We start from the raw sequence: 19723 nt of genomic DNA on the forward strand, positions 1-19723 counted from the left end.
TGTTTCTATAACTTAAATGCTGTAAACATAGTATTGAGTATCAACTAGAATTCTTATTTACCCAAAAAGTTAACTGTCACAATATTATCTTCAAATTACAAACTGATTTTTTAAGGACTTGATTTAATTTAGTCTACAAATTAGTAGCAACTATGTGTGAGATCCTGAAGTACCTAGTCACTTGTGGTTACAAGAGAGGAAGAGCCAAGGCACAGCTCTGATCTCATGTGGCAGCCTTATAATGCGACAGAGCAGAGGAGGGATAGTAGGAAAGGCCTCTACTTGAGGCTAATGTAGAGGAGCCTGTCCTGGGGGATTGGAAGGTTGTGACTGGGGAGGAGGAAAGAGGGAGCTGCTTCTACCAGACCCCACCCATCGCTGGTCTGGGGAATGAGGACTGCAAGGAACCTGGAGGGTGGTAGGAGGAGAGGTTGAGGCAGCAAAGGCTGTCAGCTGTGCACACTAGAGGCTATGGCAAGGAGTTTGGACTTTATTCTCAATGCTCTGGAAAGGTTTAGAAAGCTTGGAAGTGACATGATCTACGTTTTGAAAGATTGTTCTGTCATGTGGAGAAGAGAGAGATAGAGAGGATCAAGAATAGAAGCAGAATATTGGGCAGAATGTGCTGGAGAGATGGCTCAGTGGTTAAGAGCACTGGCTTCTCTTCCTGATTGCCTAGGTTTAATTCCCAGTACCCACATGGTGGGTCACAACTATCTATAACTCTAGTTCCAGGAGATCTGACACCCTCTTCTGGTCTTCTTTGGTACTAGGCACACAAGTGTTACACAGACATATATGTAGGCAAAACACCCATGCACGTTAAAAGAAAAAAAAAGTTGGACATAGTGTCACATACCTGCGATTCCAGCATTCTAGAGGCTGAGCGAGTGGATAAGAAATTTGAGGTTGTTGGGGTTGGGTAGATGGGGCAGTGAGATGGCTCAGTGGATAAAGATGCTTGCTGTGAAGCCTGATGAACTGAGTTCAATCTCTTGGACCCATGTGGTAGATGGAGAAAACTGACTCCCACCAGTTGTCCTCTGACCTCCACATGCATGCCCATCTCTCAATTAATTAATTAATTAATGAAAAAAATCAATGCCACCTTAGGATATATGGCCAGAACTTGGTGTGTGTGTGTGTGTGTGTGTGTGTGTGTGTGTGTGTGTGTGTGTTTTGGCGGAGTTGATATATCCAAGACTGGCCTTGAACTCCTTGTTTTCCAGCTTCTACTTCCCAAATATTGAGATCAAAGGTGCATATTACTATGATAAAGGAAAAGAAATATTAGGAAAGAGAAAATTCAGAGGAATGGATTTTCTGGTGGGAAATTCTATGGTAGCTCCAGGGCATCAGTGTGACACCTAGCTTTCAGCCTGGTGAACAGTTATGACCCTGAAAAGAACAATCAGCCCATGTGGGCATAAACACAGACATGTACTTGCATGCACACACAAACATATTTGGGCTCGCCAGCTTCATAAATTCAGCAAAGTTCTTCCCCATTTTCACTCAACCCCTCTGCTCACAGTTCATTTATTTAAGGCCCAGATCTGAATCCAACTGACTAAATTTCTCAAAATTTGACTATAGCCTAAAAATTAGAAAATCATTGAGCTTAAGAGCTGACTGACATCCTCAGATGATCTGTTAGCTAGACATCACCTCAGAATAAGCAGCTTGCTGTGTTTCATTTTCAGCAGGGTTAACAGAATCCTCTCTTTTCACACCAGAGTAAAAGGACCAAGTAATACAACATTCTCTGGAGGGAAGAAAGAGGGGCATGAAGGGTTTGGGCCAGGTCATACCATAAACAAAAGATCAGGAAGGTCCTGGAGAAACTGGCCCACATCAGACTGGCGGTCACCCCTTTAAAGCTGGAGGTGGGCTCAAGAGCTCAAGAAAGGCCATTTGGGAGACCTAGGTGGAAGCTCTGTCAGAGACACTCATAGTGTTCTGTTTCTGGTGGAGGCATAGCCTCCTAACAGTCACCAGTGGCACTACCCCACTGGAACCTTAAGCTGGCAGAGTCCTACTACCATAACTTCTTTCTTTCCATCCTAAGGACCTAGATCAGTGGTCCTGAGGCTATGCTCTTAAGATGTCACTTCTGGCCCTATATTTTTATTGCTCCTCTCTGAGACACCTGAGTAGGTTCAGGGAGTAGTTCTGGTGACCACCCTATAGCTCTAGCTCTTAATCTGATTCTTGACCTGAATCTCTATCACAAAATGCACATATGAACAAATAAGGAAACAGGTTATATGCTGGGCTGTGGTGGCACATGCCTTATATCCCAGCACTGGGGAGGCAGAGGTAGGTGGATCTCTGTGAGTTCCAGGCCAGCCTGGTCTACATAGTGAGTTCCAGGACAGCCAGGACTGTTTCACAGAGAAACCCTGTCTCAAAAAATCAAAAAAGAAAAAAGAAAGAAAGAAAGGAAGGAAGGAAGAAAGAAAGAAAAAGAAAGAAAGAAAGAAGAGAAAACAGGTTATGATGGTATCTTATGTGAGGACTAATTGTGCCTTGTCCTGGGGAGATGGCACTGGAGTTGGAGAAGAGGAGGCATTATAGCCAAGTGTGGTGACACATACCTTTAATCTCGGGCAGGAGGATCAGGAGTTCAGGACTGTGACCTCAAATAGTGATTTCAAGGCCAACCTGAGTTACCTGAGTCCCTGTCTCTCAAAAACCTAAAGGAAATATAGTTATAAATAGAAGTTGGTAATGAATTATATAATATCTGAACTTACATATTTAACTATTTTGTGTGAAATTTATATTTTTCAAAGCATTCAGGTAGTGAAGTAAGTGATACTTTTTTGTGGATAAACACTAAAGTATGTCATCAATATACTTCAGATAATAATAGTGGGAACTGAAAGAGCTTCAAAGATATAATATCATATAAGCCATTAAACCCTGCAGCTGCTAAGGGGGAGAACCCATTTAGTATATGTAGGGGGGTTTTGTTTGTTTGTTTGTTTGTTTCCAAGACAGGGTTTCTTTGTGTACCCTTGGCTGTTGTAGAACTAGCTCTGTAGACCAGGCTGGACTTGACCTGAGAGTTCCACCTACCTCTGTCTCTTGAGTGCTGGGATTAAAGGCATGTGCCACCTTGGCCCAGCTTGTAAGTGGGTGCTTTAACACACAATCACCCACTAAATAATTTGTCTTCTCTGACATAAGTGTCTGGCATTTTATGGATTCATTTATAAAAATATTTATTTTTATATATATGTATGTATGTTTGCCTACACATCATGTGTGTGCCCAGTGCCTGTAGTGTCAGGAAAAGTATTAGATCTTCCAAAGCTAGAGTTACATATGAACTGCCTTGTAGTAGTTGGCAGCTGAACTCAGGTCCTTTGCAAAGAGCAGCAAATGTTCCTGACTACTGAGCCATTTCTTTAGTCCCAGAGCTCTTTTTATTTTTTTGGTGGGGTGTGTATGTGCAGGGTCTCATTATGTAGCTTAGTTGGTCTCTAACTCTTGATTCTTCTGCCTGAGCCTGAATGCTGGAATTACGTGTGTGCCACCATGCTTTTGATGGGTTCTCTAATAACTTTTTTGAGGAGGCCAGTGAGATGTCCCAGCTGGTAAAAATAGTTTGAGTCAAGCCTCATGACCCATGTTCAATTCTAGGGACCTACATGATAGGAGAAAACCAGCTCCTACAAGTTGTTCTCTGAGCTTCACATGTGCATCACAGCATGTGTACAACTCAACCAGAAAAAAATGTAATAGCTGCTGAATGGATGAATGGATAAATGAATGTGCTTGGCAAGAATTTCAGAAAGTGAAATTGCATTATAAATTAGATAAGACCAGTCATAAATGTAAGAAATTTAACACTTCTTAATCTCCAATTGTTTCTTCTGGGACTGGAAGGCCTGAGCTGCAAAAACCTGCTACATTGGATATTATTGAAAAGAACAGATGTTGTTTCTTGAGAGCCTGTGAACATCCAGGCACATTGTGCACAGTTTCTAATTCTTACTGCAAGGTAGATAGTAGTCACATTTAATGTGAGGACATAAGTAGTGTCATAATACATGACCACAGAATAGTGGTGCTGGGATGCAAAATCAGGTTTCCTAAGTCTACAAGTGCCTGAAATACAAAATCCTTACAGGTGTCAGGGATACTTCCTGGTACTGAACAAAGCCTGGGCATGAGGACATTCATAGAGTTAAGGATTATGTATTGTTACTGTTCTGTTGCTGTGGTATAATATCATGCCAAAATGAGACTTGAAGAAAGTTTATTTTGGCTTATGGTTACAGAGAGATAAATAAGATGAGGAAGACATGGTAGGCAGTAGGAGCAGGAACATTTCCAACATCCACACACAGGAAGCAGAGGGGGGAGGGAAAGGAAAAGTAGGGAAGGGGAAGGGAGAGAGGGAGGGAGAGATATGGACGAACAGACGGATGGATGGGTGGATGGATGGATGGATGGGTGCGTGGGTGGGTGGATGGATGGACGATGGATGGATGGGTAGACAGACGGATGGATGAATGGGAGGGTAGGTAGGTGGATTGGTAAGTAGGTAGGTAGGTAGATAGATAGGTAGGTACGTATGTAGATAATGAGAGAATAGGAAGAAGGGTGGGACTATAAAATTCCACCCTAGTGATGTACTTCCTCCAGCAAGACTCCACACTAGGGTTCAAGTGTTGAACACATAAACCTATGGGAGATATTTCTCATTTAAACTACCACAGAGGCTCTGTTTTTTAACGTGAATAATCTCAAATCAAAACAAAAAAGTGAAATCAAGTTGATCAGTTTGGTTGAATTTTTCAATTTTTACTAAAATAAAAACCTTTGGGCTGGGGAGATGCTCTGTGGGTAAAGTGCTTGCTGTACCAGCCTGAGGACCTGAGTTCAGATCCTAGCATGCAGGTGAAAAGGGAGGCTAGGCCGCATGCCTAGCATTCCAGCACTGGTAAATGGAGACAAGAGGATCTTAGGGGCTGCTAGCCAGGTAGTCTGGCCATCAGTGAGCTCCAGATTGAGTGAGAGACCCCATCTCAAAAAAGGTGGAGAGTAATAGAGGAAGACACTCTAGTCAGCCTCTGGCTTCTGCAAGGGCATGTGCTGGCATGTGTACCTGTAAGCACATCACACACATGCATGCACTACAAACACACACAGACACAGACACACACACAGACACACACACACACACACACAGACACACACACAACACCCATAAACCCTTTTGTAATGATGATAGGAGGTACAAACAGCCATTTATTTGTTTTTTATTGGTGCTTTCTGTGTAGGGGTAGCACTGAGGTACAGTCAGGGGAGATGGTGCACATTTGTAGTCACAGGACATAGGAAGCTGAGATGGGAAGATCACTTGTACTCAGGAGTTTGAGACTAGCCAGGGCAATGAAGGAAGTCCCTGGCTAAAAAAAAAAATGGATAAAGAGACACACATAAAAATATATGTGATGCCACCTCAGTCCTCTGGAACTTAGCATCTAGATGCATCTAGAAAGGTGTTTAAAATGACTTTCCTCAAAAGTGTAAATAAATGTCAGAGTTGAGGTGTTTAAAGTTTTTTCTGTATTTTTTAAATTGTTATTTATTTATTTATTTATTTATTTATTTATTTTATTTTTTGTTATGTATACAATATTCTGCCTACGTGCATGCTTGCAGGCCAGAAGAGGGCACCAGATCTCATTACAGATGGTTGTGAGCCACCATGTGGTTGATGGGAATTGAACTCAGGACCTCTTGGAAGAACAGCCAGTGCTCTTAACCGCTGAGCCATCTCTCCAGCCCCTTCTCTGTATTTTTTAAATAAAAAAATTAGGTTTATTCTTTTATGTATAGGAGTATTTTACTGGATGTATGTGTGTGCACCATATGTGTGTGCCTGATAACTACTGAAGTAATAAGAGGGCACTGAATCCCATGGAAATGGAGTTACAGATAGTTGTGAGCTACCATGTGCGTGCTGGGAATCAAATCCAGGTCCTCTGCAGGGCAGCAAATGCTCTTAACTGTGAGCCAACTCTCTAGCTTGTAGTTTTCTTTTTAAGGAAGGTCTGATGTTAATAAATATTTAAATCTTCAGATGGGCTATTGACTCATCATTCACCTGAAATTCTAAGTTTATATGGCACTAAAAATTGCTAAATTTTGCAAAGTTTTAGTGAGTGATAAATTGAAACCTAGATAGATGTCTTAATTACTGTTCTATTGCTGTGGAGAGACATCATGGCCAAGAAAACTTCTAAAAGAAAGTATTTAAATGGGGGGTTTGCTTACAGAGTTAGTCTATTTCCATTATGATAGGAATCATGGCAGCAGGCAGGCATGCATGGCCCTGGAACAATAGCTGATCCACAAGTTGGAGGAGAGAGAGAAGGGGAGGGTTGAGTCAAAGAGAGACTGAAATTGGGCCTAGTGTGAGCTTTTGAAACCTCAAAGCCCTCTGCCAGTGACACACCTCCTCCAACAAGGCCACACCTCCTAATCCTTCCTAAACAGTCCACCAACTGGGAACCAAATATTCAAATATATGAGCCTATGAGAGCCATTTTCATTCAAACTACTACACTAGGACACTTACAAAAAATATACTTAAAATATTTTTATGTGTATGGGTGTTTTATCTGCTTGCATGTCTGTGCATTAATTATGTGCCTGGTGCTTGTAGAATCCAGAAGAGGGCATTGGATCCCCTGCAACTGGAGTTCTAGATGGTTGTAAGTTGCCATGTGGGTTTGTCATGTTGCTCTTTGAACAACAAGTGTTCTTAGCTGCCATCCAGCTACTTTGGAGTCAGGAGGCTCCCTTAAGCTTAAAAAACCTTGGACAAGGTCTTTGGTATGTCTGTCAGGCTGTTCTTTTTTTCTTAAAAAATTTTTTAATTAATTAATTAATTAATTAATTTTTCTATTATCAGCTTGATACAGTATAAATTCTTATCTTAATAGTGAAATGTTTCATTGAGGCTTGCTCAGTAATTGAGTAAAACCAAAACTTATTATGAACCACAGTCATCCTAGGGTCCCCACTTCTATATATATAGCCTCCAAGATTCTGTCAGGCTGTTCTTGAACTCCTGGTTTCTTGAGCTTAAGGGAGCCTCCTATCTTAGACTCCAGAGTAGCTGGAACTATGGGAATGTGCCAACTTGCCCAGCTTTAGCTATGTCATTCAAAATTCTAAAAGGACACTTTGAACTTGAACAGGGTCCTCTTATTATTTTTGAGACAGGCTCTCACTATGTAGTCTTGGCTGTCCTGGAGCTCAATATGCAGACCAGGATAGCCTCAAAATCATAGAGATCCACTTGCTTCTTCCTCCCAGGTGCTGGGATTAAATGCATGCACCTCTACAACCAGCCTTATTATTATTTTTGAGACAGAATCTCATGTCACCCAGGCTGGCCTTGAAGTTGCTATGTATCAGATAGAGGATGTGCCTGAGCTCCTGATCATCCTGCTTCTACTTTACAAGTGTGTGCCACCATGCCCAGCTTTTTTGTTTTGTTTTGTTTTGAAGATTTATTTTTATTTTATGTGTATGAGTGTTTTGCCTACTTGTGGGTCTGTGCGTCACCTGTGAGCAGTGCTTGTAGAGGCCAGAAGAAGGCATCTGACCCCTGGAACTGAAGTTTTTGATGGTTGTTAGTGGTCATGTGGGTGATAGAACCAAACTTGGGTCCTCTGGAAGAGCAGTCAGTGTTCTCAACTGCTGAGCCATCGCTCTAGTCCCACCCCACCTCAGATTTTTAAATCTCTTTTTATTTTATACGGATGAGTGTTTGGCTGTGTGTGTGTGTGTGTGTGTGTGTGTGTGTGTGTGTGTGTGTGTGTGTGTATGCACAGTGCATTTGCGGTGTCTGTCAAGGCCAGAAGAGGGTGTCATATCCTCTAGACCTGGAGTAATAGGAGTTTGTAAGCCAGGACCTCTGCTTGAGCAGCAAGTGCTCTGAACTGCTGATTCCTCATCTCTCCAGTGTCCATGCCTGGCTTTTTGTTGTTGCTTTGTTTGTTTTTGAGACAGGTTCTCACTCTGCCTTTCACAGGCTGGCCTGGACGTCATGTGTAGCCCAGTGGGTCTGAAATTCATGGTCATCCTCCTATTCTAGGCTTCCAAGGGGTGGGGCTAAAGATAAGAGCCACCATACAGAGCTTGAACGTATTTCCTTTTCTTTTTATAAATTCAAGGTGACATTTAATTTTGTGTGTGTAGTGAGGTAGGGGTGTGGTCTCCGTAGTAGAGGTGCTGAGGTCAGAGGACAACCCATTGCACTGTAAGTGGCTTTCTCCTTCCACCATATGGGGTCCTGAGGCTAGAACTCAGGTTCTTAGGCTGGGGAGCAAGCCCCTCTACCGGACAAGCCATTCAGTGTCTGTGTGTGTGTGTGTGTGTGTGTGTGTGTGTGTGCGTGTGTGTGAATGGGGTGCATATGTGAAGGTCTCTCCTACCTCGTTGAGGTAGGATCTCTCTTGTTTCTGCCTAGCTAAGTACTCAAGGGCAGTCTGGAAGCTTTTAGGTGGTTTTCCTGTCTTGGGCTCCCATCTGGCCACAGGACTGTTGGGACTGCAGATGGGAACCCCACTTCTGGCTTTTTTACATGGGTTCCAGAGATGTAACTCAGTTGTCAGCTTGTGCGGTGCTTTATCCAATGAACCGTCTCACCAGGCCTTGGACATATTTTCTACAGGTTAAATCTGAATTAGTTACATTTCACCTTTATAAAAATTTGCCAGGGGATATCTAGTGCTTCCTTAGCTAATTTTAAGTTTTGGATTTTTAATTTTTGTTTTGTTTATTGTTTTTTTGTTTTATGAGACAGGGTTTCTCTGTGTAGCCCTGACTGTCCTGTAGACCAGGCTGGCCTCAACTCTCAGAGATCTGCCTGTCTCTGCCTCCTGAGTGCTGGGATAAAGGGGTGTGCCACCACCGCCTTTTTAACAATTTGTTTTCAATATTTAATGTATACATACAAATTATATTTTCTAAAACACAGATTTAAAGCATGGCAAGCTCCTTTGCATTGAAGAACTTCACTGCACTTTCAGATCTGCATCCAAATATGTCTAATCTGGTAGGTTTCCATGACTATTATACTGGTAGTCAAGTATGTGCTCATGAGACTTTATGTAGCAACTTTACATTATACCACCATTACTGATTCACTGGACAGATGTTTGTATAGTTGACAAGTACACAGATACTCACTGAATTGGTATAATTGTGAGAAATTAAATACTCCTAAGCTCTGTATTTATGTCAGCTAAATGTAAATTAAATTTCCTTTTGTCTATAGAGTAGTGGACATAGGATTATAGATATGACTAGCAATTACTCAAAACGATGGCTCAGTGGACAAATATGCTTTTGTTAAGCTTGGGCCCTTGAGTTTGACCCTAGAACACATAAGGTGGAAGGAGAGAACCGGCTCCTACGGGTTGTTCTCTGCCCATCATGTGTTCACCATGCGTGTGTGCACATACACATGCACATACACACAATAAACGTAATGAAGTCGTTTGTATTATCTTAATAATAAAATAACAAAATTAGTAAATGCTCAAATTGACCGTTATAAAATTAAACTGTTTTCATTTAACAGTAGCAATTCTCTAAGAAAATTATCAAAATTTATATTTTAAGTACTTGCGAACATGCTGCTTTGAACTTTTTTCTGAGATAGGATCTCACCAGGTACCCCTAGCTAGCCTGGAACTCACTATGTACACCAGACTAGACTTACAGAGATCTGTTTGCCTCTGCTTCCAGAGTGCTGGGACTAAAGGTATGCACCACCACACCTAGCTGTTTTTATGACTTTTGATGTGGAATTTTGGAGTAAAGATTCCTAGCATACTGAGGCTTATTTAAATATTTAAATCTGGATTGATAAAATGAAGCATTTATTATAAAATAATTACAAAATTACCATATTCTTTGTCCCTGAGCAGCTGTGTGTGTGTGTGTGTGTGTGTGTGTGTGTGTGTGTGTGTCTCTGTGTCTGTCTGTCTCTCTGTCTCCCCCCCCCCCTCTCTCTCTCTGTGTGTGTCTGTGTCTGTCTGTCTCTCTGTCTCCCCCCCCCCCTCTCTCTCTGTGTGTGTCTGTGTCTGTCTGTCTCTCTGTCTCCTCTCTCTCTCTCTCTCTCTCTCTCTCTCTCTCTCTCTCTCTCTCTGTCGACCACCAGGCTGACCTTAAAAAAATTTTCCATTGTTCTTCCTGCCTCAACCTCTGTGAATGCTGGGATTACAGATGTGAACCATCAGGTCTGACTTCCAAGCAGTATGCTGTTTGTCTGGCTTTTGCAAATCAGATTTCTTAAAATTGATAAACTTATATGTAACATTAACACTTTGCAATGAAAAATTTATTGATGTAAAAAACTTTATAGTTTTCCTTGAAACAATTTGCTAATTATCTTTTCAGTTAGAAAGTTTTTTAAATTTTCATTTATTTTTATGTATATGGATATTTTGCCTACATGTATGTCTGTGCACCACATGAGTTCCTGGTGTCTACAAATGCCAAAAGAGGACATTGGATATTTTGTAACTGGAATTACATACAGATGGTTGTAAGATACCATGTGGGTGTCAGGAATTGAACCCAGGTCCTCTGGAAATACAGCCAATGCTCTTACCCACTGAGCCAGCCAATGCTCTTACCCACTGAGCCAACTCTCCAGCCCCAATTAGAAAGTTTTATTCAAGTTTTCTATTAGTATGTTTCTCCAACAAAATTCAGTAAGATGTTCATGTATATGGAATTTAAGAAATAATACCAATGTGTATAAATATGATAAGATGGCCAACTGTTCAGCTGGAATGTGATAATCTTAAAGTTTGAGTATATTTGACTTATTTTTATTTTATTTTAAGTCTATGGGTGTTTTTGCCTGTATGTATGCCTGTGTACCACATGTATGCAGTGCCTGTGGAGGTCAGAAGAGGGGATCAGATCCTCTGGAACTGGAGTCACAGACAGTTGTTAGCCACCATGTGGGAACTGAACTCATATCTTCTTTGAGAGCAGCATGTGCACTTCATGGCTGATTCTCTCTCCAGCGTGCGGGGGGGGGGGGCACTGTATTTTAAATACCACAAATTATTGCAAGGTTGAAAACAGTTGCTAGGATTCTTCATTAAAGTTTAATTTTTTTCCTTTCAGAAAGATATTTTTATTTCTTGTTTGTTTTTCTACACTATTTTTATTTCTTAAAGCATGTTTTTTAATATTTAATTTTTCCTTCCTTCCTTTCTTTTCCCCTGAGACAGGGTTTCTTTGTGTAGCCTTTTTTTTTTAGCCTTTCCTACATTTACTTTTTAGACCAAGCTGGCCTCGAACTCAGATTTGCCTGCCTCTGCCTCCTGAGTGCTGGGATGAAAGGCATGTACCACCACCTCCTGATAATGTTTAATTTTTTTTTTTTGGCATTCACCGAAGAGAACATTAAAACTTTTGAGGAGATACTAGTATCTCCAAGATTTAAGGTCTAGAACTTTAAGATTTAAGTTTGTTAGTGGCAATATCTAAGTTTGTTACAGTCTATATGATTGCCCAACATATTAGGAATAAGAAGCTAAGCAGACAGACAGTAGTGGCCAATGCCTTTAATCCCAGCACTCAGGAGGCAGAGTCAGGCAGATCTCTCTGAGTTCTAGGCCAGCCTGGTCTACATAGTGAGTTCCAGGACAGCCGGGACTACACAGAGAAACTCTGTCTTGAAAAGAAAATGAAGAAGAAGAAGAAGAAGAAGAAGAAGAAGAAGAAGAAGAAGAAGAAGAAGAAGAAGAAGAAGAAGCCCTATGCAAAGGAAAGCTTTGAAGACTATGGCAAATTAAATTGCATTATACATGTGTTTGGATGAATTTAGTAAAGATTGATAGCTCCCTCTAGTGATTGAAAATAAAGTAGAAACATATTAAGTAAATGATTATATTTGTAATAGCAGCTAACTCTCTCATTACTTTGTACTATTCCTTGGAGAATTGAATATTTATGAAGATTGTTAGATGTTTGTCTGGAATAAATGCATTTAAATATTTCCTAGTCAAAAATGTTTGTTAGAGCTGGTAAAATATAACAAGTCCATGAAATTAAATTTACCATCTACATCTGTGTTTAATATTGGTCTTCTCTACTCTTTTGTTTTTCAGAAAATAATCAGTATAGTTATTGGGAAAACAGATGTCAAAGGCTTTCCAGACAGAAAAAGCTGAGTTCTATTTAACTCTTTCTTAATTTTTCATTAAGTACGGCTTACGACTGCTACAAAGTATGTTTAACTGGCTATATTTTCTAGTGTGTTTAAGGCCAGGCCTTCTACATGTGTGGTCATACTTAATTCAAGGCTGTGTATGTATAAAGACGGATAATATTTTCAATGATTTAATGTGCTATTCTCCAACTATATTTTAAAGGCTTTAGCAATATAGTTAATTAAGTTTATCAATTCATTAATTTGTAGTTTCACATTACCAGATACAATGGTGTCTAAGAGTATGAACTTGGAACTAGATTTACTGGTCTTAGTCACTAAGTGATCTAAGATCTTTCCTACATTCACCCATGAAGAAGGAATCCACAGACACAAAAGTTAAATGATTCTTTTTTTATTCTGAGACACAGTCCCACATAGGTAGCCCTGGCTGTCCTGGACCTCACTCTGTAGACCAGGCTGGTCTCAAACTCATAGAGATCCTCCTGCCTCTGCCTTCCAAGTGCTGGGATTAAAGAAGTATGCCTCCACGCACGGTCAATTTAGATGCTTCTAATGACACTGTGTACAGTGGACCTGTGGGTCATCTCCACATTGGGTAGAGATGGCAGAGGGACAAGGCTGAGAGGACAATGGTCACATGGAATAACAACAGTAGCACAGAAAACTTGGTCTTGGTGGCGAATGTCTGTAATCCCGGCACTTGGAAGGCAGCAGCAGATTTAGGTTTTATTTTTAAATTTGTTTTATGTGTTTGAGTGCTGTGTCTGCATGTGCCTGGTGCCTGCAGAGGCCAGAGGAGAGTGTCCAATGCCTTGGGATTGTAGTTACAGATGATTATGAGTCCCCTTGTGGGTCCTGGGAACTGAACCCAGGTGTCAGATCCCCTGAAAATTGAGTTACAGGTGGTTGTGAGCTGATAGATGTGGGTGTTGAGAACTGAGCCCTTAACTGCTGAGCCATCTCTCTAATCCCTCTTATATTACTTTTTAAATTACCAAAAGCAACAGAAAAAAGTCCCACTGTTAAAAAAAAATATATATATATATATATATATATATTTGCTGCCCTCTAGTGGTACTTTAGTTGCACACAGATTGTTTTGAAACAACTGTTTAGGTATGACGATTTTGGTTAAAGCTTTTCCTAATCTTGTTGGGCCTCCCCTATGAAATAATAACCAATTAGGGTTTTGTGACTATAATAGTTGGAAAACAGGAAATCTAAGCTAACATCTGGACTGTTCAAGTCTGCATGTCACTTTCTTTTGAATACACAGGTATGGGAAGAAAAAGGGCCATAGTGATATCTAGCTACCCTGGCTGTTTATTACACTGTACTTGGAAATGCATGAAAGCATAGTGTAGTATAGAATTGCATTAGGGGATGATTAAGTAATCAAGAAGATCACCAAAAGTCCAAGACCAGTCTGCTCTACCCTGTCTCACAAACAAAAACTAAACTAAATAAAGCAGGGACTATATCTAGGAAATAACATTTTCTACCATTTTAAATATTTTATCACCATCATCATCATTATTTTGTTGGGTAATCATTTGTTCAAAGTCACATTTACCTGAAATAGTAAAGCATTGGTTTTTCCTCAGATATTGGATCAGAAAGATACACTTTCAGTTTCACCATCCGTGACTCCCCAGACCATTTTGTGAATGTATCCTCCTGGGGCAGTGAAGATTATATCAGGCCACTGTCTGAGAGCTTTAAGGTTGGTGAGTGTGGTAAGTAGGCATTAGTTTTTGTTTGTTTGGGTTTTTTTTTTTTTTTTTTGGTTTTTCGAGACAGGGTTTCTCTGTGTAGCTTTGCGCCTTTCCTGGAACTCACTTGGTAGCCCAGGCTGGCCTTGAACTCACAGAGATCCGCCTGGCTCTGCCTCCCGAGTGCTGGGATTAAAGGCGTGCGCCACCACCGCCCGGCGTTTGTTTGGGTTTTAAGAGAAAGTTTTTTCTGTGCATGGTGGTACACATCTTAAATCTCAGCATTTGGGAGACAGAGGCAGGTGGATCTCTATGAGTTTGAGGCCAGCCTGGTCTACATAGCAACATTCAAGCCAGCCGCTGTTACACAATGAGACCCTCTCTCAAAAAACCAGCAGGGGTGGGAGAGGGGAGAGGAGGGGAGAGAGAGAGAGAATGAAGCTCCCTCGGTCACTTACTTTGAACAAGAGGCAGTTCTCTTGCCTCAGCCTCCCAGTGCTGAGATCAGAGGCCTCTGCTACCATGCCCAGCAGCACTTTAAAAAGTGTTCCTCTTACAGTATTATTCTTATGGTAAGTTTGTGGCTGAGTGGAGTCACAGAAAAGTAAAATTCAGTTATTCTGATCCTTATCAGAAAAAGCCAGTGTTAGAAGGCATGCTTTCTGAATGTTTCCTGGTACATGGTAAGTGATACTTTTACTAGATGATATTTTGTCATCTTTTGATTATTTCACGTTCCAACTTGCCTCAACCCCGTAATTATTATTATAGTCACATATCTTTCTATAGACATATCCTGGGCCAATAGTTATCTATACTGTAGCTTTGGGAACAAGATTTTGTTGGGTCTCACCCATGAAATAACACCCATTAGTTTGTTGGGAATGTTAAGGAAGGGGACGAGGATAAACTTCACCACTTGATAGATGACAACTCCATCCCAGACGAGAAATAAGAAAGCCTGTGCTCCAGTCCTCCTGTTTGTCAGGAAAAGAGGAGGGAAGAGTGACACAGTAATCAAACCATCTTTTCCAGTGCTGCAGGACCAGACACACATTACACACATCAGTTAAGGGGTGCTGGACTCTATGCACTTAACCATGTGTGTTCCAGGGATATGGACAGTCTCTCCTGAGTTGAATAATGTTGTCGAATGTGTGAACTATGAAGACAGAAAGCTTTGAAAACTTCATGGGCCTAGTTCAGTTATAAGTCCTTGAATGAATAACACCCATGTCTAGAGAGAGGAATTTCCCTATTAAATGTTACAGGTTGACGGTTGTGAGGATAAATAAAATAAAGGATTGTTTGTGACGTTAGATGTGGAGTAAAGGTCAAGTAAACATTTGTTTTCTTGAAGGGCATGTTGTAACCAAATCAAATGTTGGATGCAAGAAAATAAAGTAATATTAGTATGGGTCTTCTGTTGGGACTTAAAACACAAAGGCCTGGAAATGTTATGTGGGGCCAAATTGATGACTACATTCCAGGATCCCTTTTCTCATAGTGACACGAGAAGATGCCTGTGGAGGATGGAACCACAGTGCGAGTGTCATTGTTGTGCACACTTAGTGCTCATTAATCTTCTGATGATTTTGTGATGGTACCATACTTTCTTTGCCCTCTGTTTTAGTGATAATTGAAAATCCCCTGATCCAAAGAAAGGAGACAGAAAGAGAAGAAAAGTTCAGCCCTGCAACTCCTAGGTAATGTCTTTCCAGTCCAGAGAGCAACAATCTTTATGCTAGAATGATAATATTAATAATTTTGTAGAAAAGTTTTTTTCAGTTACCTAATATTAATAATTTTGTAGAAAAGCAGAAAACTTTAGGAGTTGCTCTATTTCAATTTGAAAATTGAGTTGAATTCTCACTTAGAATATTTATCCTTAAGATAAATGACATAATTTATAATTTTTATAATCACAAAATTTAATTTTATCTTGACCAAATCAAAAGTCTCCTGAGGCTACCAAAATCCATGGGTGCTCAAGTCCCTTGCACACAGCTTAAACATATCCTCCTCTATAGCTGAAATCATCTCTACCTATAACACCTAATGTCCTTTAAGGGCTATGTGAGTAGTTACACTGTATTTTTATTTATATTAGTTATAGTATTTTATTTTTTTTGAAATATTTGATACATGATTGTGTGTGTTTGTGAATGCAGAATTTTCAGATATGGAGTATCGTGCTTAGATTTGTAAAAACAAGACTCCAGTTACAATTAAACTAAACAATTGGAGGGACTGGAGAGATGGCTCAGCACTTAAGAGCACTTGCTGCTCTTGCAGAGGACTTGCGGTCACATTAGGCAGCTCACAGCAGCCTGTACTTCTAGCTCTGGGGAAGCTGATGCCCGCTTCTGGCCTCTGTGGACACTACAAACACATAAATATACTCCCACAGACAAAAGCACATACATACAAATAAAAATAAATCTTTAAAAAATCACTAAACAGGAGATGATAAATGCTGGAATATATATAATATCGTATCAGGCTCTCATTCTACTCACATGCCCTCCTTTATCTTAGGCCAGGTTTCCTGGAAGGAGAACTTCAGAGGAAGATTCTTTACAAGTGGCCTATTGAATCACGTGCAAATGACTGTTCTGAGGGTGGGGATGGGGTAAAGGGGAGTAGCAATTTAGTTCAAGTCCAGCTTCTGTGAGTGGGACTCACACAACTCCAGCCTTTGCCCCCAACTCCCAACTTTTAAACCAGTAATTCAGCAATGTTAGTAAATTCATAAAGTATTTAACCATTAAAAAAAAAAAACCAAAAAAAAAATCCCAAAACAACAACAAAACAAGTGGCCTATTGAGGGAGAACCCTGCAAGAATGGGGCTGGGTGGGGAGCTGCAGCTGGAACTCAGGAGAAAGCTCAGGAGTGTGCCTGTCCCCTCGGAGCAGGACCCTATGGGGAGGGTTAGAGATTTTGTACCCTGAATTATCCATTACCTACAGTCCATCCCTCATCAGCCCTTCCAAATAATGCTGGGGTAGGGAGTCAGGAGGAGGCCTCACTCCAAGGTGATCCTGTGCCAGCTAACTCCATGCTGCTCTATAAATGATTCCGGCTGAGTATGGCAGGCTATGGCACAGACACCTGCTCTTCTGACCTCCACTCATGCTTGTCTCTGCAGACACTGAGGATTTTCCTTTCCATGAACACTTGGACTCACTGCACCAAGATCCGCTCAGCTTTCTTGTCCCTCTGCAGAGAACATTCTCCTATCTACTTGAATATTTGCTTCTTTGGGTTACCAGTGTCTCAGCTGGAATGTTACCTCATTTGTTTTGGTTTTTGGTTTTTCGAGACAGGGTTTCTCTGTGTAGCTTTGTGCCTCTCCTGGAACTCACTTGGTGGCCCAGGCTGGCCTCGAACTCACAGAGATCCTCCTGGCTCTGCCTCCCAGTGCTGGGATTAAAGGCGTGCGTCACCACCGCCCGGCGTGGAATGTTACCTCATTTGACCCTCTCATGCATAGAAGCCCTTTCAGTAACTCGCCAAGACTTTCCTCCCCACTCTTAGCACTGTAGTCCAGATCACACTCTGAGATGGTTTGATTTGTTGTTCTTATGATCCCTGCTCACATATATGAGCTTCATGATTGAGTGTATCTTGTATACTGTTCTCCCCAGTCCTAGATTAGAGAAAGGCACATAATTGATTCTTTAAATATGTATGGGAGGTTGGAAGGACATGCTTGGCAGACCCAACAAATGTGAAACCTCCTGGCATTTTCCAGAATATCCAGAATAATTAACTTTTAGGTTGGGCAATAGGAAACTGCTGGCATTCAACACATTTTCACCTATAATAGAAGTTTCATAGCTAATAATCTGGCATAGGTGGAATACAGAGTGGGTGAGGAAAGGGAGAAGCAGAGATACTTCTCAGATGAAATTCACTTCTTAGGGATGAGTAGGAGCAGAAAGTCTTTTATCTGGGGAATAATGTCCTGTTCTGTAGTTTAGGAAGATCAATTTGACTGTAATGTGGAGGGTGAGTCACAGAGGAGATGAGTCAGGAGACAAGGGCAATGATTTGGAGAAGTAATAGTGTGAATGACTAAGGCAAAGTAGGAAGGAGGGACTGGACCAGAGTTCTGTGGAGGAGGGTTTGTCAAGACTTGTGAAAGGAGCTTGATACAGGGAAATGGGAACCCTAGGTCCACTGCACTGTGAGAGTTCTAAATCTACTTCACATATAGCACTACAGAAGTAAGCAAAACGGAATTCTTGACCCCAGGTACTTAGGTAAAGCAATCAGAGTCATAAAAGAAATAATGATGGCTGACCAGTTAGCTCAATTGGTTAGAGCATGGCGTTAATTATGCCCAGGTCGACGGCTTGATATGGGGCTAGAGAGATGGCTCAGTGGTTAAGGGCACTGGTTGCTCTTTCAGAAGACCCGAGTTCAGTTCCTAGACCCCACACTGGGGCTCACAGCTATATAACTCCACTTCCAGAGGATCTGATACCCTCTTTTGAATTCTACTGGTACAAGGCACACATGTGATACACAGACACACATGCAGAGGGAAAAATGCACACATAAAATAAATAAATCTTTAAAAAGATGAGACCTCAGGCTTTTATAATCTTAAGCTTTAGAGTAGTTTTTATCCTGTTTAACAGAAAAGGAATCTGCAGCTTCAAGTCTTGGGCAAGGTCCTACAACTAGTATGATTAGAACTCACAGAAAAACATTAATTCTCAATATATGTTCTTAATTAAAAGAACATTATTTCACTGAAGAAATATTTAAAGACTGATATAAAAATACATTATATAGAATATATTGTTATTTTATAGTATTATTTGATGTTTTTAAGAGTAAAAATATAGGGGCTGGAGAGATGGCTCAGCTCTTCCTGAGGCTTTGAGTTCAATTCCCAGCACCCACATGGTGACTCATACCATCTGTAACTCCAGTCCCAAGGGATCTGACACTCTTTTCTGGACTCTACAGGCACTGCATGCACATAGTTCACAGACACAGATTTAGGTAAAACATTCTTACACATAAAATAAAAACCTCACAAAAATTTAATAGTAGAAATATAACTTTCTTAGTGCACTCTAAATTCCAACAAAAAGTAACTGAATATAATTTTGTTTTGTTTTTTAAAACAGGGTCTGCTTTTATAACTCAGGCTGGCCTGGAATTCCCTACCTATACCTTTGTGGCCTTGAACATGTGTTAGTCCTTCTGGAAATTAGACCTGCTTCCCAAATGCTGGGATTACAAATGTGGGCTACCACACCTAGCTATATAATTTAATGTGAACCAAAGTATTGTTTTAATTAACAATAAATGTGCTGCTTTTTGTGTTTTCCTCATCTAGCAACTGGAAACTCTTGCTCAGTGAGAATCACTCAATGGTGAAAGTTTGTTCCCCTTATGAAGTGGATACCAAGTTACTTTCTTTGATACACTTGCCTGTTAAAGAATCTCGAGATTATTACTCCTTGGCTGACATTGTTGCAAATGGACACAGTCTTGATGGGAGGATTATTAATGTGCTTGCAGCTGTGAGATCGGTAAGTCAGAAAATCAGTAAGTTAAAACCTTAGCAAAGCTCCCTGCATTTTGGCAGGGCACTCTGTCACCTGATTTATGTTTAGAATTCGGTAAGCACCAGATGGGACAATTTTTTCTCTTTACCTTGGTAGTAAGTTGAATTAAGAAAATAACATTTCTCATTATAAGGAAATCAGCATTTTATCTGTGAATCACTAACAAAATAAAATCATACTTGATTGCTAA

General features: G+C 40.7%; 1 protein-coding gene across 2 annotated transcripts in view; it reads left to right on the forward strand.

The window, feature by feature from the left end:
• Nucleotides 1-19723, forward strand: part of LOC131916728 (meiosis-specific with OB domain-containing protein) — a 43602-nt gene that overhangs the window by 3181 nt on the left and 20698 nt on the right. For both annotated transcript variants that reach the window (XM_059270217.1, XM_059270216.1), the window contains exons 2-6: nucleotides 9011-9088; nucleotides 12168-12225; nucleotides 13837-13968; nucleotides 15578-15650; nucleotides 19302-19497. In XM_059270217.1, coding sequence (XP_059126200.1) covers nucleotides 9020-9088; nucleotides 12168-12225; nucleotides 13837-13968; nucleotides 15578-15650; nucleotides 19302-19497 — 528 coding nt within the window. In that variant the 5' untranslated portion in view covers nucleotides 9011-9019. The remainder of the gene's footprint in view (nucleotides 1-9010; nucleotides 9089-12167; nucleotides 12226-13836; nucleotides 13969-15577; nucleotides 15651-19301; nucleotides 19498-19723) is intronic.

The sequence above is a fragment of the Peromyscus eremicus genome, chromosome 8a (genome assembly GCF_949786415.1).
Source record: "Peromyscus eremicus chromosome 8a, PerEre_H2_v1, whole genome shotgun sequence".
Taxonomy (NCBI): domain Eukaryota; kingdom Metazoa; phylum Chordata; class Mammalia; order Rodentia; family Cricetidae; genus Peromyscus; species Peromyscus eremicus.